At 36.0% G+C, this 15950-nt stretch overlaps 1 protein-coding gene across 18 annotated transcripts in view; it reads left to right on the forward strand.

Annotated features, from left to right (window-relative positions):
• Positions 1 to 15454, forward strand: part of MYCBP2 (MYC binding protein 2) — a 175355-nt gene extending 159901 nt beyond the window's left edge. For all 18 annotated transcript variants that reach the window (XM_053936636.1, XM_053936620.1, XM_053936621.1 and 15 more), the window contains 13 exons: positions 735 to 1018; positions 1149 to 1245; positions 3061 to 3180; positions 4766 to 4867; positions 6533 to 6661; positions 9203 to 9335; positions 9564 to 9667; positions 10779 to 10967; positions 11472 to 11579; positions 12624 to 12833; positions 13428 to 13535; positions 13741 to 13906; positions 14665 to 15454. In XM_053936636.1, the coding sequence (XP_053792611.1) occupies positions 735 to 1018; positions 1149 to 1245; positions 3061 to 3180; positions 4766 to 4867; positions 6533 to 6661; positions 9203 to 9335; positions 9564 to 9667; positions 10779 to 10967; positions 11472 to 11579; positions 12624 to 12833; positions 13428 to 13535; positions 13741 to 13906; positions 14665 to 14780 (1866 nt within the window). In that variant the 3' untranslated portion in view covers positions 14781 to 15454. The remainder of the gene's footprint in view (positions 1 to 734; positions 1019 to 1148; positions 1246 to 3060; positions 3181 to 4765; positions 4868 to 6532; positions 6662 to 9202; positions 9336 to 9563; positions 9668 to 10778; positions 10968 to 11471; positions 11580 to 12623; positions 12834 to 13427; positions 13536 to 13740; positions 13907 to 14664) is intronic.
• Positions 15455 to 15950: the final 496 nt, after the last annotated feature.

The raw sequence follows: 15950 nt of genomic DNA on the forward strand, positions 1-15950 counted from the left end.
TCAACTTGCTTGGAGGCAGATACTTAGTTGTTGTGATACATTGCAGATATGCAATAGCTTTTCAAGAGATCATTGAGGGCTTGCAAAATTACATATGAAATATTAAGTCCTTAAGCTTTCATCAGCTTTCATGCTGATTTGGACCAAACTTTTCATGATATGTGCAATTTCAACCCAGTTTCACCAGTTGGTAAGGTTATATCATTTCAAGACAACTCTTGTTGGGTCCAGAGCTATTGACACAGCAAAAATTCCCAGTTAGACTATCAAAAGGAAAAACAAAGGCACCAGAAAAGAGTATTATAATTCTCCGTACCTCAGGCAAGTACTTTGTTTTCAGAAGTCTAAAGTGTCTCTCACAGTTCTACCACAGTTTCTGACATCTCAATAATGCATGTGAAGTGGCTACCATGCAAGCAAATCAAAGTTGTACAAACAACTGTATCACTCTTACCCTAAGTCCAGTGCCAAACATAATTTTGTTAGTATGTGGTGACTAGGTATTGTTTGAGTGACATCGGGTTTAGACTCTTTGGCCTTGTCTTGCTGCTTACATTAATAAACACTTCATCATAAGATAGAAATACTCAGAATTTCTTACAGGAGTAATTAAGCACAGCTATTAGATTGACTCCTTCCAACTGAAAAGGTAGAAGAAGAAGAACAGTGTGATTTTGCTTGAAAACTCCAGCTGTCTTGGTAAGAACTGTGGTGTTTTGGTTTTTTTTCTCCAGGTAACATCATTACTGAGGCGTGTTTTGCCCGAGGTAACCCCCAGTCGCCTGGCAAGTATTATAGGGGTGAAGTCTCTGCCACCAGCAGATATAAGTGATATAATTCACTCAACAGAAAAAGGAGATTGGAACAAACTAGGTATCTTGGACATGTTTTTGGGATGCATTGCCAAAGCTCTCACTGTACAGCTAAAAGCCAAAGGAACTACTATCACAGGGACAGCTGGCACTACTGCAGGCAAAGGAGTTACTACAGTCACACTTCCAATGATCTTCAATTCCAGGTTTGTTTAAAAATATGTAACAAACTACAACCTACTGTATGCTGAGTACGTACACTATTTCTTTGTGCTGGATTTTGACAAATACTAACAATTTGAGTTTATTTCATCTATTACCATTTATCCTTTGCAGCTATATTCGGCGAGGTGAAAGTCATTGGTGGATGAAGGGGTCAACACCTACCCAGATTTCAGAGATCATCATTAAGCTCATTAAAGACATGGCAGCAGTGAGTTTCTATCCTTTAAATGTGGATGATACTTTAATAATTTCTAATAATGAAAAATACGGTTTTTTATTACTTTTGTTACAGTTAGAATCAGATTGAGCTGTTAAATGTGAATTGGTCTCAAGAAAAAAAACCCATACCGTTTTCTAGATAGAGTCTAGGGTTAAAAGCAGTAGCAACTGAGTTCTGATTCTGCAAAACAGAAATCTAGTTTTGAAATAAGCTTTTTAAAAAGTTGCTTATACTAGATATGTAAGAGATAAACAATAATTGTGGGTCATTTTCTAACATTATTAACTTCAAAGTTTAATTTTTAAATCTTGAGCACTCAGAACTGAAAAGCAAAACTTATCTGTGAAGTAAAATAACAGCATTCTTTTCATGTAACTCTATGTAGACTTACTGTATGAATTTTCTGGTTGAGATTGACTTCTTTCAGTCACTGAAATCTACACTTATAGTTACTTATTACTTTATTTATCTGGGCTTAAATTTTCCATAGTTCTGTTTCAGACATTTTTTTGACAGAAAAACTGATGAAAAGTGAATCAGATATTTCCCAGAAACAATACTGGCAAAAGAAAAAAAGGTTCTGTATATGTTTCTGGAAAAGGAATTTAGTTAGGAGGTTGTTTTTGTTTTCCTTAATTTTGCACCTATTTCACTGAGATGCTCTAAATGACCCAGATTTTCCTCTGTGAATACCCTTTGAAAAGTTTTTCAGTATCTTCAGAGTAGAAGTCCTATTTTCTGAACCATTCACTGTTTTAGGAGGTTCCTTCTTAAAGTTGCTGAAGCTGGATGGGAGTCCTCTCCGTTGGTTCTGACTACAAGATTTTAGAATCTCATAATTGATAAGAGTTACAATTAAAGTCTGTTTGTGTTGGAAAACGTTTTTTGAAGCTTTTTAGAGCTGCTAATTATCAGCAGGGTGGCATCGGTCTAACTATTCTCTTCATAAGAGTTACAAATGTGATTCCTTTCACATAACATTTTCACCATTTGCAATGTGTAGGTACCTGTATCTGAGTTAGTCACTATAGCTTCCTTTTTAGAGTCCAGTGAATCTCAATTATGTCTCACTTTTAGCATGAAATTTAGAACTTTACAGATTGCAGTAAGAATTGAAGGATGCAGCAGCCTCTGAATCAGAAACTTGAGTGTATAAGTCAGTGCCATAGGCTCAGAATGTTAAAGATTGGAAAGTGTGCTGTTGTTCTGATGTTTGCTGTGTACTCCTCTTTATTTCTTTCTAATACAGGAACTGTGGAGTCTATTCAGGAGGCTGAGCTAGGCATGTGAAGCTAATTTTTCTAGGAACCCACTGTCATCTGTGTGCTAGTCACAGTCACTTATTCATGCTCCAGCTCTGCATCTTTATTTCTCCAGAAGGGGTGGGGGGCACTTTAGGAAAAGGACTTCCCGTTCTTCAAATCATATGCCCTCTACTGTTCCAAGTTAATTATTCCAGTAGTTGTTCAGAGACAACCTCAATAAGTCACCTCAGTATCTGAGGGCTAATTTTTACCAGATCTATCTGATTTGAAAATCAAGGCCAGGTTGGATGGGACTTTGAGGAACCTGGTGGAAGGTGTCCATACCCATGGCAAAGGGTTGGAGCTAGGTGATCTTGAAGATTGCATCCAACATAAATAATTCTGTGAAAACACCTAATTTATCAATCATCCCTGATTTCCTCTTTTTCTGTTCTAACTTGAGATATTAACCTAATGTTTTGTAGCTGTTCTAATTACAATTTTAGTTGCTCTTAATATTAATAAAAGCTGTAATAAATTTGAGTTTCCTCTTTAACAGGGTCATCTGTCAGAAGCTTGGTCACGTGTGACAAAGAATGCTATTGCTGAAACCATCATAGCTCTGACCAAAATGGAAGAAGAGTACAGATCACCCGTGAGGTGCATTGCAACAACCAGAGTAAGAACTTCACCAAACTTAGGATTAGTTCATTGCAAATGTGCAGTAGGAGCCCATTCAAGAACCTTTTTGTATGTCAGAAATACACAAGCCAAAACTGAATTAGAATTAAATGTGCATCTTGGTAATCTCAGAAATAATGAAGAATAAATGTGATGCCTATACGCATTTGGGGGTTTAGTCTTAAATAATTCTGCTTGAAGTTTGTCATACTTGCCTTACACTAAATCTGAGATTGTCTGTGTGGAAAATTGCACAATATGTATCAGCTGTCTTCTTTCAGCTCTCTAAGCAATTATTATAAGTGGTTTGACTTCTAGGTAATCAGCTGCCACATCTCAAGGCTATTATGAAAACACTCTAACAGGTGTTCTCTAGCAATTAAGCTAAGCTTCAGTTGTGTTTGTCTCAAAAATATTTACTGAGCCCTTTATTACTGACATGGTGTAACCTGGTGGTTTTCTTTTCTTGGTCTTTACTTTGTCTATGAATCTTTTATAGAAACTAAAGTCTACTTTAACCCTAACAGATTGCTTGAAATACCAAGAAAAGCATATTGGTAAATCATTACATTCCTGCTGTCATAGGGAGCACAGATTTTAGCTTCTCAAGCTTAATAATTACATGTAAATGTAAAAAAAAAAAAGCTTGCAGTAGTTTCAAGCATTTGCCACTCATGTTGTTTTCCATCTTAAAAGGCTGTACCAGTCATTCTTTTCATATTTTTATTACTCATATAGTCTCTGCTTTCTGGAGGTCACAGTCTTAGATAACCACTGGCTTCTGCTGTTATCATATTAGCTAAATCTGGTCTTAGAGGAGCCCTGAATGTCAGCCCAACCACTCCTGTGGCTGAAGGTAGTTCTGTCATGGAGATGTGGGGTTTTGGGGGAGAGTCCTGTAAAGTTTCTCAACAAAAACACTTTTACTCAAATCAAATGTTTGATTAAAGATTGCGCCAAAAAGCAGCTGTCAAGTGCCTTTCAGTTTTGTTTGCACAGACAAATTATCCTCATGTAGCTCATCTGCTCAGGATTTCCCTGTAGTCAGTGGAGAAGAGAGAAAAATTTCCTTTGACTAATTAGCTCAGAACCCTTTTCTAGGTAGTGCCAATTGCCTTGTGCAGTGAGGAGGGAACAGGGATACTAGTCTCACTGAGCTCAACTTTTTGGGTGGTTGTTTTTGGGGTTGATTTTATTTTTATTAGTCCGTGTCCTTCAATGTCTTCTTCCCCAAAGCCTGCAATGTTTGGGTCAATGTGCAAGTCTGTATTTGTCATATTTCTTCATAACGTGCTTTGGTTGATCTTTCTCTGCTTTTTCTTTCTTATGTGCTGACTACTGTATTTATAATCATAGAGTGACATACCTGAAAGAAACAAGGTAGTTCCCAAAAGCTAAATAAGCTTTATTGTGTTCTTAACTTATTTTGGAAAATAAACTTGCATTGTGTGAGCAGGCTTAAGCTGACAACAATAGAGTTTGCAGGTAACGGTGACATTCTTATCTGACAAAGTTTATGTCTTCAATATTTGGTTGGATTTTAATATGTCTAAGACATTTAATTCTACCTTGCCTTTCAATAGCTGTGGCTGGCCTTAGCATCCCTCTGTGTACTTGATCAGGATCATGTTGATAGACTATCCTCAGGAAGATGGATGGGAAAGGACGGGCAACAGAAACAGATGGTGAGACTGAAAATCATATTTTTTTTTCTTTATTTTGATATATTCACTCATCAAAGAATTTAGAATAGTGATAGAGAATAGTGAAATTGGCTTTTCTTCCATCCCAGTGGGGATTGTATATACGTTTGAAATATTTGTATTCTAGATAAGCATAGCTTATAAAACAGAAATTCCAACTTAAAACCGTAATGTTGCAATTTTGCCAGTATTCAGGATGAAACAAGGCCTTCCTAACACCTGTGGCATGAGTTTTTTAGAAAAGTGACTCAGTTTGTAAAGCACACTCTATGAGAGCTTTTTCTTTCTGCCTTAATCCCTGTCACAAAATAAAATAGATTCTTTTGTGTTACTCAATAACTTCTACTCTGTAATTTAGCTTCCTCTTCCCCATATCACTAGAGTGTCATTACCCCAGGGAGAAACTCCTTCTAACTGTATTTAGTAAAACTACCTTTGACTCAGAGGATTTATAAATTTGATAGGGAATCTGATTCTGTCTGGCCATTTCAGTTGACAAAATGCTTGTACTTTCAGTATGACAAAAAGCTTGTGATTTTTTTAATACCATTTTACAAAGAGCACAGTAATGAAGCTGGTCTCTGTAAATCTTGGTTAGGTGGATCCCTGTGGGAAGCAAAGGAAGGATGTGCAATAGCAACCAAGCATAGTTAGAGCAAAGAAGCATCCAAAGCAGTTTAGTGCAGGTAGAAACAGAATACAGGAGGTATAGAGCTGCAGCAGCAGCAAGGAATAAAACTCTGCTGAGACAGAAGCAAACACAGAGGTTTCTGAGGTGATTAAGGAAGCTAAAGGTCTTGGAAGTGTCAGAGGATCAATCAAGACATTGTTAAGCAGGTATTCAAGCTGCTGAACCCAGCCTGAAATTCCCCAATCCTGTTCCACGTTAGGATATTCAAATGTTGGGGTGAACTGTGTGCCTCCCTACCAGAACTGCTTTGAGAGAACTCTGTTCTAAGTTGCGTGAGAGTATCATAGAAACCATGTGTTATGGTATTACAGTGGAAACTTGTTCTCAGATGTGCATAGTCAAAATCAGTTGTTGAAGTCTTTTTGTGGGGATATTTTGAATTGCAAAACAGAACCTTGCTGAATTTAAAAAAAAAATAATAATTCTATCAGTAGAGCAACTTAATTTTATGATGGATTTTTGTTACTTCAACCATACTGTCTCGGAGGTATGGACGACCTACAGCTTTGTTTAGATGTTTGAAAAGAGTAAACATACCATATCAAAGTAATGAAGGGTAAATATCATGCCTGTTGACTGACCTGAGTACTCATACCTCTGAACTTTTCCGTTAACATGCCCATAACCCCTTGTTATCACATAAACCTCTTCTCAGACTAGTTGAAAGTCATGTCTCAACTGTATTGTTGAAAAACACATTTTTGGTGCATCACAATACAAGATGAAGAGTATCAGAAAAACTGGTGTCAGAAATTGAGGGGGTTTGTGTCAAGGAATAATTGTTTAAATACTGATTATTTTCAAGATAGCATTAATAGTCCAAACAAGCTCTTTATCCACTTTTGTAAATTGGAGGGGAGATGTGGGGTGTGTGACTGAGGGGAGAATAAAAACAGATGCTGAAAGGAAGTGAAGGACTTAATAAAGAGGAATTATTTCTTTTTTATTTTTCTCAGCCAATGTGTGATAACCATGATGATGGTGAAACTGCTGCAATCATTTTATGTAATGTCTGTGGGAATTTGTGCACAGACTGTGACCGATTCCTTCATCTCCACCGGCGAACAAAAACTCACCAGAGACAGGTGGAGTATACATGGCCTCCTGTTGTGTGCACTGCATCATTGTGTGCATATTTATATAAATAAAATATAACCAAAAGGTAGTAACAAATACTGAATCTGAAAAGGGCGTTTTATTTTATTTTTGAGATGGGACAGATGTGTTTCCAGTTAATGCTCTTCAGTTGTTTTTGGTTACATTCTCTTGTCCTTTATCTTTTACAAAGATTAGAAAATCTTGAAGCAGTTCCTAATTCTAGTTCTTATGCTACATCAGCTTATTCTCTCTTGTTTTTCTCTCTTGCTTTGGAACACTTTTTTACTAGAATTTAGAAGCCTCACAGACTTTCTTAAGTATATGTTGGTTTTTTATTCCTGTTAAATTTTATCTTCTTTACTACTTCTATCATAGGACTCAGTGCTTGTCAACCCCTTCATTTCTAATGTATGTGTATTCCTTTTTAATATCCAGGAAGATGATTTGACAGCAAATATTCCTACTAGTTCCCCTATGAGTTTTCTCTTATTTTTCAATATTCCTCTAGCTTTCACTGTGTTTTAAAACACAAATATGTTTTAAAACATAAATATGTTACCCTATCCATAGGCTTGAAAATTTCCTGACTTCTTTTGGGTTTATATTTAGGATTGAAACTTTGACTAGATATGAGTTTTTATAACTTTCTGTGTACTCTGCTAATTATTATTCTTCTGTGATATTCTTTTATCCTTTTCATCTCTAAATTTGAAACTACATTTTCTTTGGATTTCTTCTTTTTGTCGTTGAAATTAATGTTGAAAATTCCTTTACCTCTAGAATTATTCAACATTTCCTCTTTCCTGCTTCTGTTCCTCATTTATGGTTCGTTGTGATCCTTTATTTTCCCCTTCCCCTCTGACTACTTACATTTGTACAAGGATTAAAATAATAAATGTCATTAATAAAGTTACTTCAGTGGAACTCAGTCCTCTTCTCCCTTTCCTACAATACATCTATATTGACTTTTTAGTTATGTTCAGAATGGGCTTTTAAAGAAGATGATCATGTCTCCTTAAAGTACAATGTTTTCTGTTATTGAGCAGCCTTGGAGTGCATGAACTGAATTGGTTTTGTTTGCTTTTAGGTGAAACTAAAAGCAAATCAAAATATAGATGCAGAGACACATTGCTAATGGTCGTTCAGTGCAAGGGATCAGCTGGTCTAGAGCATGTGTGATGTAAACATCAGACCTTTGGTACTGAGTTTCACTCTCCGGTGAAACACTCCTCTCTGATGCCACAGCATTTGCAGAGTAGTCTCAGCCTGGCACTGCCATGTGTGTCTATTATCTTCTATTTCTTAGCCAGAGTCTTTGCAATCCCCTTGGAAATTTTCCTGTTTCATCATCCTAAGAAGATCATTTTATGTCTACTCTTCTGTCATGGCACAGCACAGTCTAGTCTCATTCATTTTTCTGATTTCTCCTATATAGCCTGTTCAGATTACAGTTGATAAAAAGTAAGTTCTTATCTCATAGAAAACCTCACATTTTTCCTTTTATCTGTCCAAAGTAGCTACTTACCAGATTTTCCTATTTACTTCTAAAAGCATGTTTAAACTTCTGCTCTTTATTCACCACTTTTACCTTTACATCTCACATGTTAAGCCTCTCAAATTCAATTTCAATTCTGTCATGTTCCCTCTGTCCTGTTTTCTGTTTGCTTCATGTTCTTTGTCCAACTTCAGTCATACATACCTCTTCAATGTATTTTCTGTCCCCTCAAGAAAGGACAGCCTGTAAGTTACTCAGATGTGCTTATATGAATACTTTGTGAAGCAGTTAGGGTTTTTTTTTCTGATTCTAGTAAAAACTAGAGTGAGTTGTATACATCCATACCTGGGGAAATTCTAACTTTCCTTGCATTACAGGTGAAACAAATGCAAACAGAACTGCCTTCAAAGCTTGGGGAAGAAGCAAAAGAAGAGACTGCATGAAATTCCCTAAGGATCTCTTGCAGTTTTTTTTATTTTGCAAAAACTTATTTTCCTCATTGTAGCCAAAAGTATCCACTGTGTATTTGTATGAAAGTCAAAAATATTAATATTACATGTTTCTGTAATTGTTACTCTACAGTACTTATTATTAAGACCTTAATTCTCAATGTTGCTTTGATAAACTACTAGCATGGTTATATGAAGATATGTCTGATGTTATCTTGTGCTTTTAATATTCTGTGGCCTACTGAATGTGTTGGGTAAAAGTCCAAGCTCTGTATTAATTAAATCAGAAAAAAAAAGTGCAACTCTATTCTTAGCATTGCTGCACTATTGTTTCTCTGCCATGTTAGATCAAGAGTTAATTTTATTCATTTTTACTTCTAAAAACATAAAACCTTTATCCTGCATATCTGCAATATGTACAAGTTATGGAACAGATATAAAAGAAAAACAGCTTGCGGTAGACAGTCTCACAGAATCTGTAAAATGCCGGGTGTAAACCCAAAGAGAGAGGGCAACAAAAATAAGAGACATGTCCATGCTCTAATTAAACATGCTATTTAGTATCTGTTTGGTTAACTTGACAGGTCTTCAAAGAAGAAGAAGAAGCTATCAAAGTTGATCTCCACGAGGGCTGTGGTAGGACCAAACTTTTCTGGCTGATGGCATTAGCAGATTCTAAAACTATGAAGGCTATGGTGGAGTTTAGAGAACAGACAGGTAAAACACAACTGTTACTACTTGCCCTTTATCCTGATTATTATGATTTTCACCTGCTTTAAGGCAATGCTTTTAAATATTTGTTAATAAAAGTAAAATAGTTTAGCTGCATAAGAATTGTTTGATTACTGATTGTTTTCTGTGAATGCTGCTTTGATGTCTGATAGAGTATCAGTCCTTTGTGTTTCATTAGAACATTTGTAGCCTTGTTCTCTCTTGCGGCTGTAGGCAAACCGACCACCAGCAGTTCTGAAGCATGTCGGTTCTGTGGATGTAGGAGTGGAACAGAATTATCAGCAGTGGGAAGTGTTTGTTCTGATACAGACTGCCAGGTGTGTATTAGCAAGTATCAGTCATCATTAATTACATAAATAGATCATAGGATGAAATGGGCTTCTGATTTTGAGCAAACTTTGTTTATCCCTGTAGTCCATTTTAAATCAGATCTCTCATATGAAAAGGTTCTAGAGTTGAATATTATCATTCAAATACTTCTGAGTTTCTAAATGTTTATTTTAATTACAGACTACAAACACTAATAGTCAACTTACATTCTGGGTAGTTTCATTATTATCTTCAAAAGTACCTCAAGTTTTTACAACAGCCTTGCAATTATAAAGTAAAATACACCCTGTCAGTATAAAGTCAAATGTACTGGAAAGCTCGAGAAAAAGAGTTTGCTCAACAGCCTGTGTATTATGTGAGTGTAGAACATTTAAGACTTGGCCAGGTTTATCATCTGTATCCACATATCCTGAGTGTTTCTCTGCCCTACAGTGGGTGCAAGTGCTAGAGGGCCAAATCATAACCAGTTTCTTACTTCGCCTTACTTATTTCTGTCTAAGTGAAGCAAATTGGTCATCTTTTTTTCTCTCTCAGCATATGAAGACAATGTTACTTAAATTCAGTTCAATTTGTTGCTAGCTTCTGCGTAACTTTTATAAGTTTTCTGTTTAGTAGGGATGGGAATTAGAGGTGGTTAAAAATCCATTTCCATGTAAAATCACTTTATGCTGATTAATGATTAGCTTATAATGTATTCTTAAGAGTGAGTTACTTGAAACTTCTCCAAAATCTGCAGCTATCTTAAAGGCTGTTAATAAAGGATCAGCAATGTTTATGCAGGAATCGCTCAATATATAAAAAGCACACAGAGGATCAAAGTTAGGATCAAATAGTTCTCTTTCTATTGAAAGTTTCAAATTATGGTTTCATTAAGCAGTTTGCATTCAGGAGCAGTGCAGGTAAACAAAGGAAACGTTGTTATTTCAAGTACACAACTTTCAGTTTTTCCCAAGTTCCTGAGGCAGCAGCAGACAATATAAACCATGATTCTTCCAACTCAGTTTATTGCACGGACCAGCAGTCCTTCAAAAAGCGACACTGTCAGAACACTCAGTGAAGGGGAAGAGATGATTAACTCTCTACTTTAAATTTGTTTAGGAGTATGCTAAGATTGCCTGTAGCAAGACACACCCCTGCGGTCACCCCTGCGGAGGCGTTAAGAACGAAGAGCACTGTTTGCCGTGCCTGCATGGCTGTGATAAAAACGCTACAACTCTTAAACAAGATGCTGATGACATGTGCATGATCTGCTTTACTGAAGCACTTTCAGCAGCACCAGCTATCCAGGTTTTTTGTTTGTTTGTTTCCCCTTCTAAGAGATTACTATTATGATTGTAACATGTAGTATGAAGGAGGAAGTGAAAATATAAAGTCTTTCAAATTATGCCCTTCAAAATTTGAAAACAGACACCATAACAATAGTTAAGCTACTTGAAACACTTTCTTTTTGTCTGGCATTCTATTTCAAGAAAGCAGATTGGATCAATTTAGTTTGGTATGTCTAGTTTATTAAAATATATGGTATTTTATAAAGGAGTAAAACAATTGAGGTAATTAGTTGATATAATTTCACGTGTATTTTATATATCTGTAGGTCATCTTGGAGTGGTTATGATTTTAATGCCCATTTTATGTTCTTTCTTGTTGTTAAGACGAAAATATGGGTCTTCTAGGATTTTAAATAAATTAATATTGCAATTGATATATCTTGCCACTTAAAAGCAGATAACTGCTTCTACTTTAGTGGTTAATGTAACTTCAGTATTCACTTACACTTATTCTTTTCTAAAGCTGGACTGCAGCCATGTTTTCCATTTGCAATGCTGTCAACGAGTACTAGAAAACAGATGGCTTGGCCCAAGGATAACTTTTGGGTTTATGTCCTGCCCAATTTGCAAGGTATGTGCCTGCCAAAGTCAAGCAACTTACCTGATACTTTTCTTGGTTTTGTTGGTAGGTTTTTGTTTGGTTTTTTTTTTTTTTTTTTTGGTGTTTTTTTTATTTTGTTTTGTTAATATTGTATTGCTTGTTACTGTATAAATGAGTTATACATGACTTGTTTTCTTAATTCCATATGTTGCTATAGAAAGACTAGCAGTGATGCATCTTTTTACTTTCTCCTACTGTTCCCTGAGGTGTCCTCTTAAAAAGAAGGCATAGTCCAGACATTGTCTTAATATTGTTTCATTCTTACCAACATCAGCTTGCAAATTCCCAGGATTTGGTGATAGTGGGGAGGGGAAGAAGTAATCTTAAAGCACACAATTTGAAGCAGGAATTCTCCATTTTACTAACCACTTTTAAAGTTGCTTTGCTTTTCAGTGTGAGGGCAGAGCCAAAGAATACATCTACTTAGTTCAGCTAAGTTACTAACAATTCCTCTTGTACTCAATGAATTTAAATTACTGTAAGCAAAAGCACATAATTGCTGCTGGAAAGAAGAGCACCTTAGCCCACTCTAGGAAGTTGAAATTTGGGAATGGTCAGCTATTCTGCATGCTATGGTTCTTCTGTCATGTTGTGTTGTGGTAATTAATGGCAGTAGCTCGTGGTCACCAATTGATAAAGAACTGCCATAGAGGACTGTCAGTCATTATGCTTACTTGCTGAGCAGTAAGCCAAAAAGGACCAAAATTACAGAAAATACACAATGGCACTATTCCTGTGCTGTGGTGAATATTACATATACTCTTCACCACCTCCCTGGCTGTTAGTCTGTTTGAAGGGTTGATGTTCCCATATCCCAACAGGCTGTAGAAAAAGCATTCATGGGTATTATTTTTACAGCAAATAGAGTACATTCTATATCAGCTGTTTTTTGAAATGTCCATTGCCCGGGCCTTTATGACATCTATCGTGCTATTTGTGCCTGACTAAAACACAAATTATCATAGCTGTTGGGATAAAGATGCAAGATACTGAATCAGCATTCTTTTATTTCAGAACAAAATCAATCACACAGTATTAAAGGATTTGCTTGATCCAATCAAAGAACTCTATGAAGATGTAAGGAGAAAAGCACTAATGAGATTGGAGTATGAAGGGCTGCACAAGAGTGAGGCCATCACAACGCCAGGTGTTAGATTTTATAATGACCCAGCTGGCTATGCTATGAACAGATATGCTTATTATGTTTGCTACAAGTGCAAAAAGGTATGGTGTTATTTATTAAATGTATGTTGCCATTTCAAAAGTAATTTCTTGAAACAGAACCTATGTTTAATACATTGTGTATGGAGCAGAAAGGCAGGAAAAGATGTTGTTTATAAAATCATAATTTAAAAAATCGAGTGGTGGGCTAATGAGATGTACATAGTATCTTAGCTAGTAAAGCTCAAATGTGTATACAGAGCAGTTCAGAAACCAAAAGCACCTTGAGTCAATGGCCACTTAAAAGAAAGTGCAGTACCTACTTCCTCCAGTACCTATTCACCTCAAGCTGCTACTTAATTCTGACATAGGGTTCATAGAGCATCCAAATGCTGTTCCAAAAGCCTTACAGTCGCTGGCATAGAGCTGGGTATGTTGTAGTTTTTGGTCTTGTTCTTCCTGAGACTGAGAGACGTTTTCTGAGTGCCTCAAAACCACATACCTACAGAGCTGAGAGAGCTCAGAATAGTGGAGGCCACTGAAATGGCAGTCATTTGTCATATTCCCCTTACAAACAGAATTGGTTAAACTGAAAATAATAGTTAAAAGAATAATTGTCTCTGGTTTAACATCCAGTCATTTCTGTATGCAATTAAGGCATATTTTGGTGGTGAAGCTCGTTGTGATGCTGAGGCTGGACAAGGAGATGACTACGATCCAAGAGAACTTATTTGTGGTGCCTGCTCTGATGTTTCAAGGGCTCAGGTGGGTAAATAACTTCTATTCATGTTTTTATTTCATTCTGAAACCTTGAGTACCTGAGCTATACAATAATTCACAGTCATTTGTAATAACATGTATTGTACAATATTGTATACTATTCATATATTCTATGGAATGTAGAAGTGAGTTGTTGGGATTGTTAGAACATGTCTACTTCACTGACTGGTGTTTGCTTTCCTTTCTTCAGATGTGTCCCAAACATGGTACGGATTTCTTGGAGTACAAATGCCGCTACTGCTGTTCAGTTGCTGTTTTTTTCTGTTTCGGGACAACGCATTTTTGCAATGCTTGCCATGATGATTTCCAAAGAATGACAAGCATCCCTAAAGAAGAGCTCCCACACTGTCCTGCAGGTAGGACTTTGACAAAGCAAATTCACCATGCTGAATTCTGAAATAAGCTACAAGTTCTAATTGATATTAGCTTTTCTTGGTGATATTTTTTTTAATTTTCTGGCAATGTCATTGCATTGATCATTTAAACATTAGCCACTTTTATAGAGAAAGACATGGCAATTTCCCTATATCAGGTCAGACTCCAGATGTAGAATGATGTGTAAAATGGTATATTGATAAAATTAACACATTAAATAGGTGATGTATGTGTACCTAGGTGGCCATTATCTGCAAACTGTTACACCAATGCCTTAATTACTAAGTTCATGTACTGTATATTGGTTTTATATTAGAAAATGATTGGCGGTTAAAAGTGCAATCTTTTTGTTAAGCTATCTACATAAAATAAGTAAACAAATAAATTACAATTCCTGCCATAACCCTATAATTATTGTTTACTGCAGAATGTAACTCATTATTCAGTTTTTCTCTTGGCTTGTGCAAATTTCTTGCACAGTATTCATGAGATAAAACTTCTTTAAGTGACTGTCTGTAAGCATCTTGCCTTGTTTAATTTGAATTTGATTGGTTTCAATTACATGGTAGTTTGATCTTTTTTCTTTTTCTTCAAATACCAATTCAACATTTGAACAAGATGTATTACCTTCACTTAGTTTGGGTTTCTTTTGAGGAAATGTAATATATGTTTGTTTACATTATCTGCAAGCATTAATCTATTCTTTTCTTTTTTTCCCTTGTCCTTACATTCACTGTAGGTCCCAAAGGTAAACAACTTGAAGGAACAGAATGTCCACTTCATGTTGTCCATCCACCCACTGGTGAAGAATTTGCTCTGGGTTGTGGGGTTTGCAGAAATGCACACACTTTTTAGAATAGCATTTTTTTTTAACCAGAGCAAAACAGGTGCCCTCATCCCTCAAGTGTCCTGAAAACAAAGTCCAGCTGGGGTGAGGATGGGACCATTCCATAACCCAGGTAAAAGGAACAATTTACATTGCAAGAAGGATGCCAAATACCATGTACATAATTCTTGCTGTGAGATATTGACATTTTTTGAACCGAGACATCAAAATTTGTGAGGTGTTTGCATGTGGCCATTACAGTCATTGGCTAGGAAACATTGGACATTTACAAATAAACAATTGTTATTAAAGGATCTGTGTGTCTGTGGACTATGAATGATGCTGGCTTTCAGGAGAAAGAAAAAAATATTGATTATTGTATACTGACTTTTTGTAATCTTGTACAATTGTAATGCATCACAAGTGGGGATGAGAAAGAGGAATATTCTGGTTTATTTCCTAGACTGTTATAAAAAAAAAATGTGTTAGGAAGGCATAAATGTAACAAGTATCACCCTGTACATAAAGGTATCAATGTTTGTCCTGTATAAGAAATATTAAATTACAACAGCAGTTTCATTTAAACTTCTGGGTTATGTTTGAGCCTGAAATTTTAATGAAGTGCAATACTGAGTGTGCCTCATATCTTGCAGCTGTAAACATAATGGAATGTACATGTCAATAAAGCCACTGTACATTTTTATACAGTGAAAGTCTAACAAATGTGTAAGCCTCCATTTTCAGAAACACTCTTAAAACAGAGTGGGAGAGGGGGGAGGGAAGGAGAAGAAGAGAGGTGTCCTATAATTATTTCAGCAGACTCTTGAAGAGTAGGAAAGTTTTTTGGGTAAACTGGTGGTTGTAGAAGTACTAAGGACATGAAAAGCACTGCTCCATTTCTCAACAGAAAATTTGGATAAGTGTTCTGGCATTCATATGAAGAATTGTATTTCCATTTCAATTACCAACAGTGTTTTAAAATACAGAAAAAGACTGCATTTAAAATTATTTTTGATCAGTTTTGTTTTACTGAAGACTCCTAATCACTCCCACTTTTAGGACAAACAGCTTTTTTGAATTTCAAAATGTTCATTTTATAAGAGTCCTAAGTCCTCTGCACCTGCATAATGAATGCAGAATATAACTTCAAGTAAAAACTTCTCTCTGTAAGATTTTCTCTTCAGATTTTTTTTCTTAGG

The sequence above is a fragment of the Vidua chalybeata genome, chromosome 2 (assembly GCF_026979565.1).
Source record: "Vidua chalybeata isolate OUT-0048 chromosome 2, bVidCha1 merged haplotype, whole genome shotgun sequence".
NCBI lineage: Eukaryota > Metazoa > Chordata > Aves > Passeriformes > Viduidae > Vidua > Vidua chalybeata.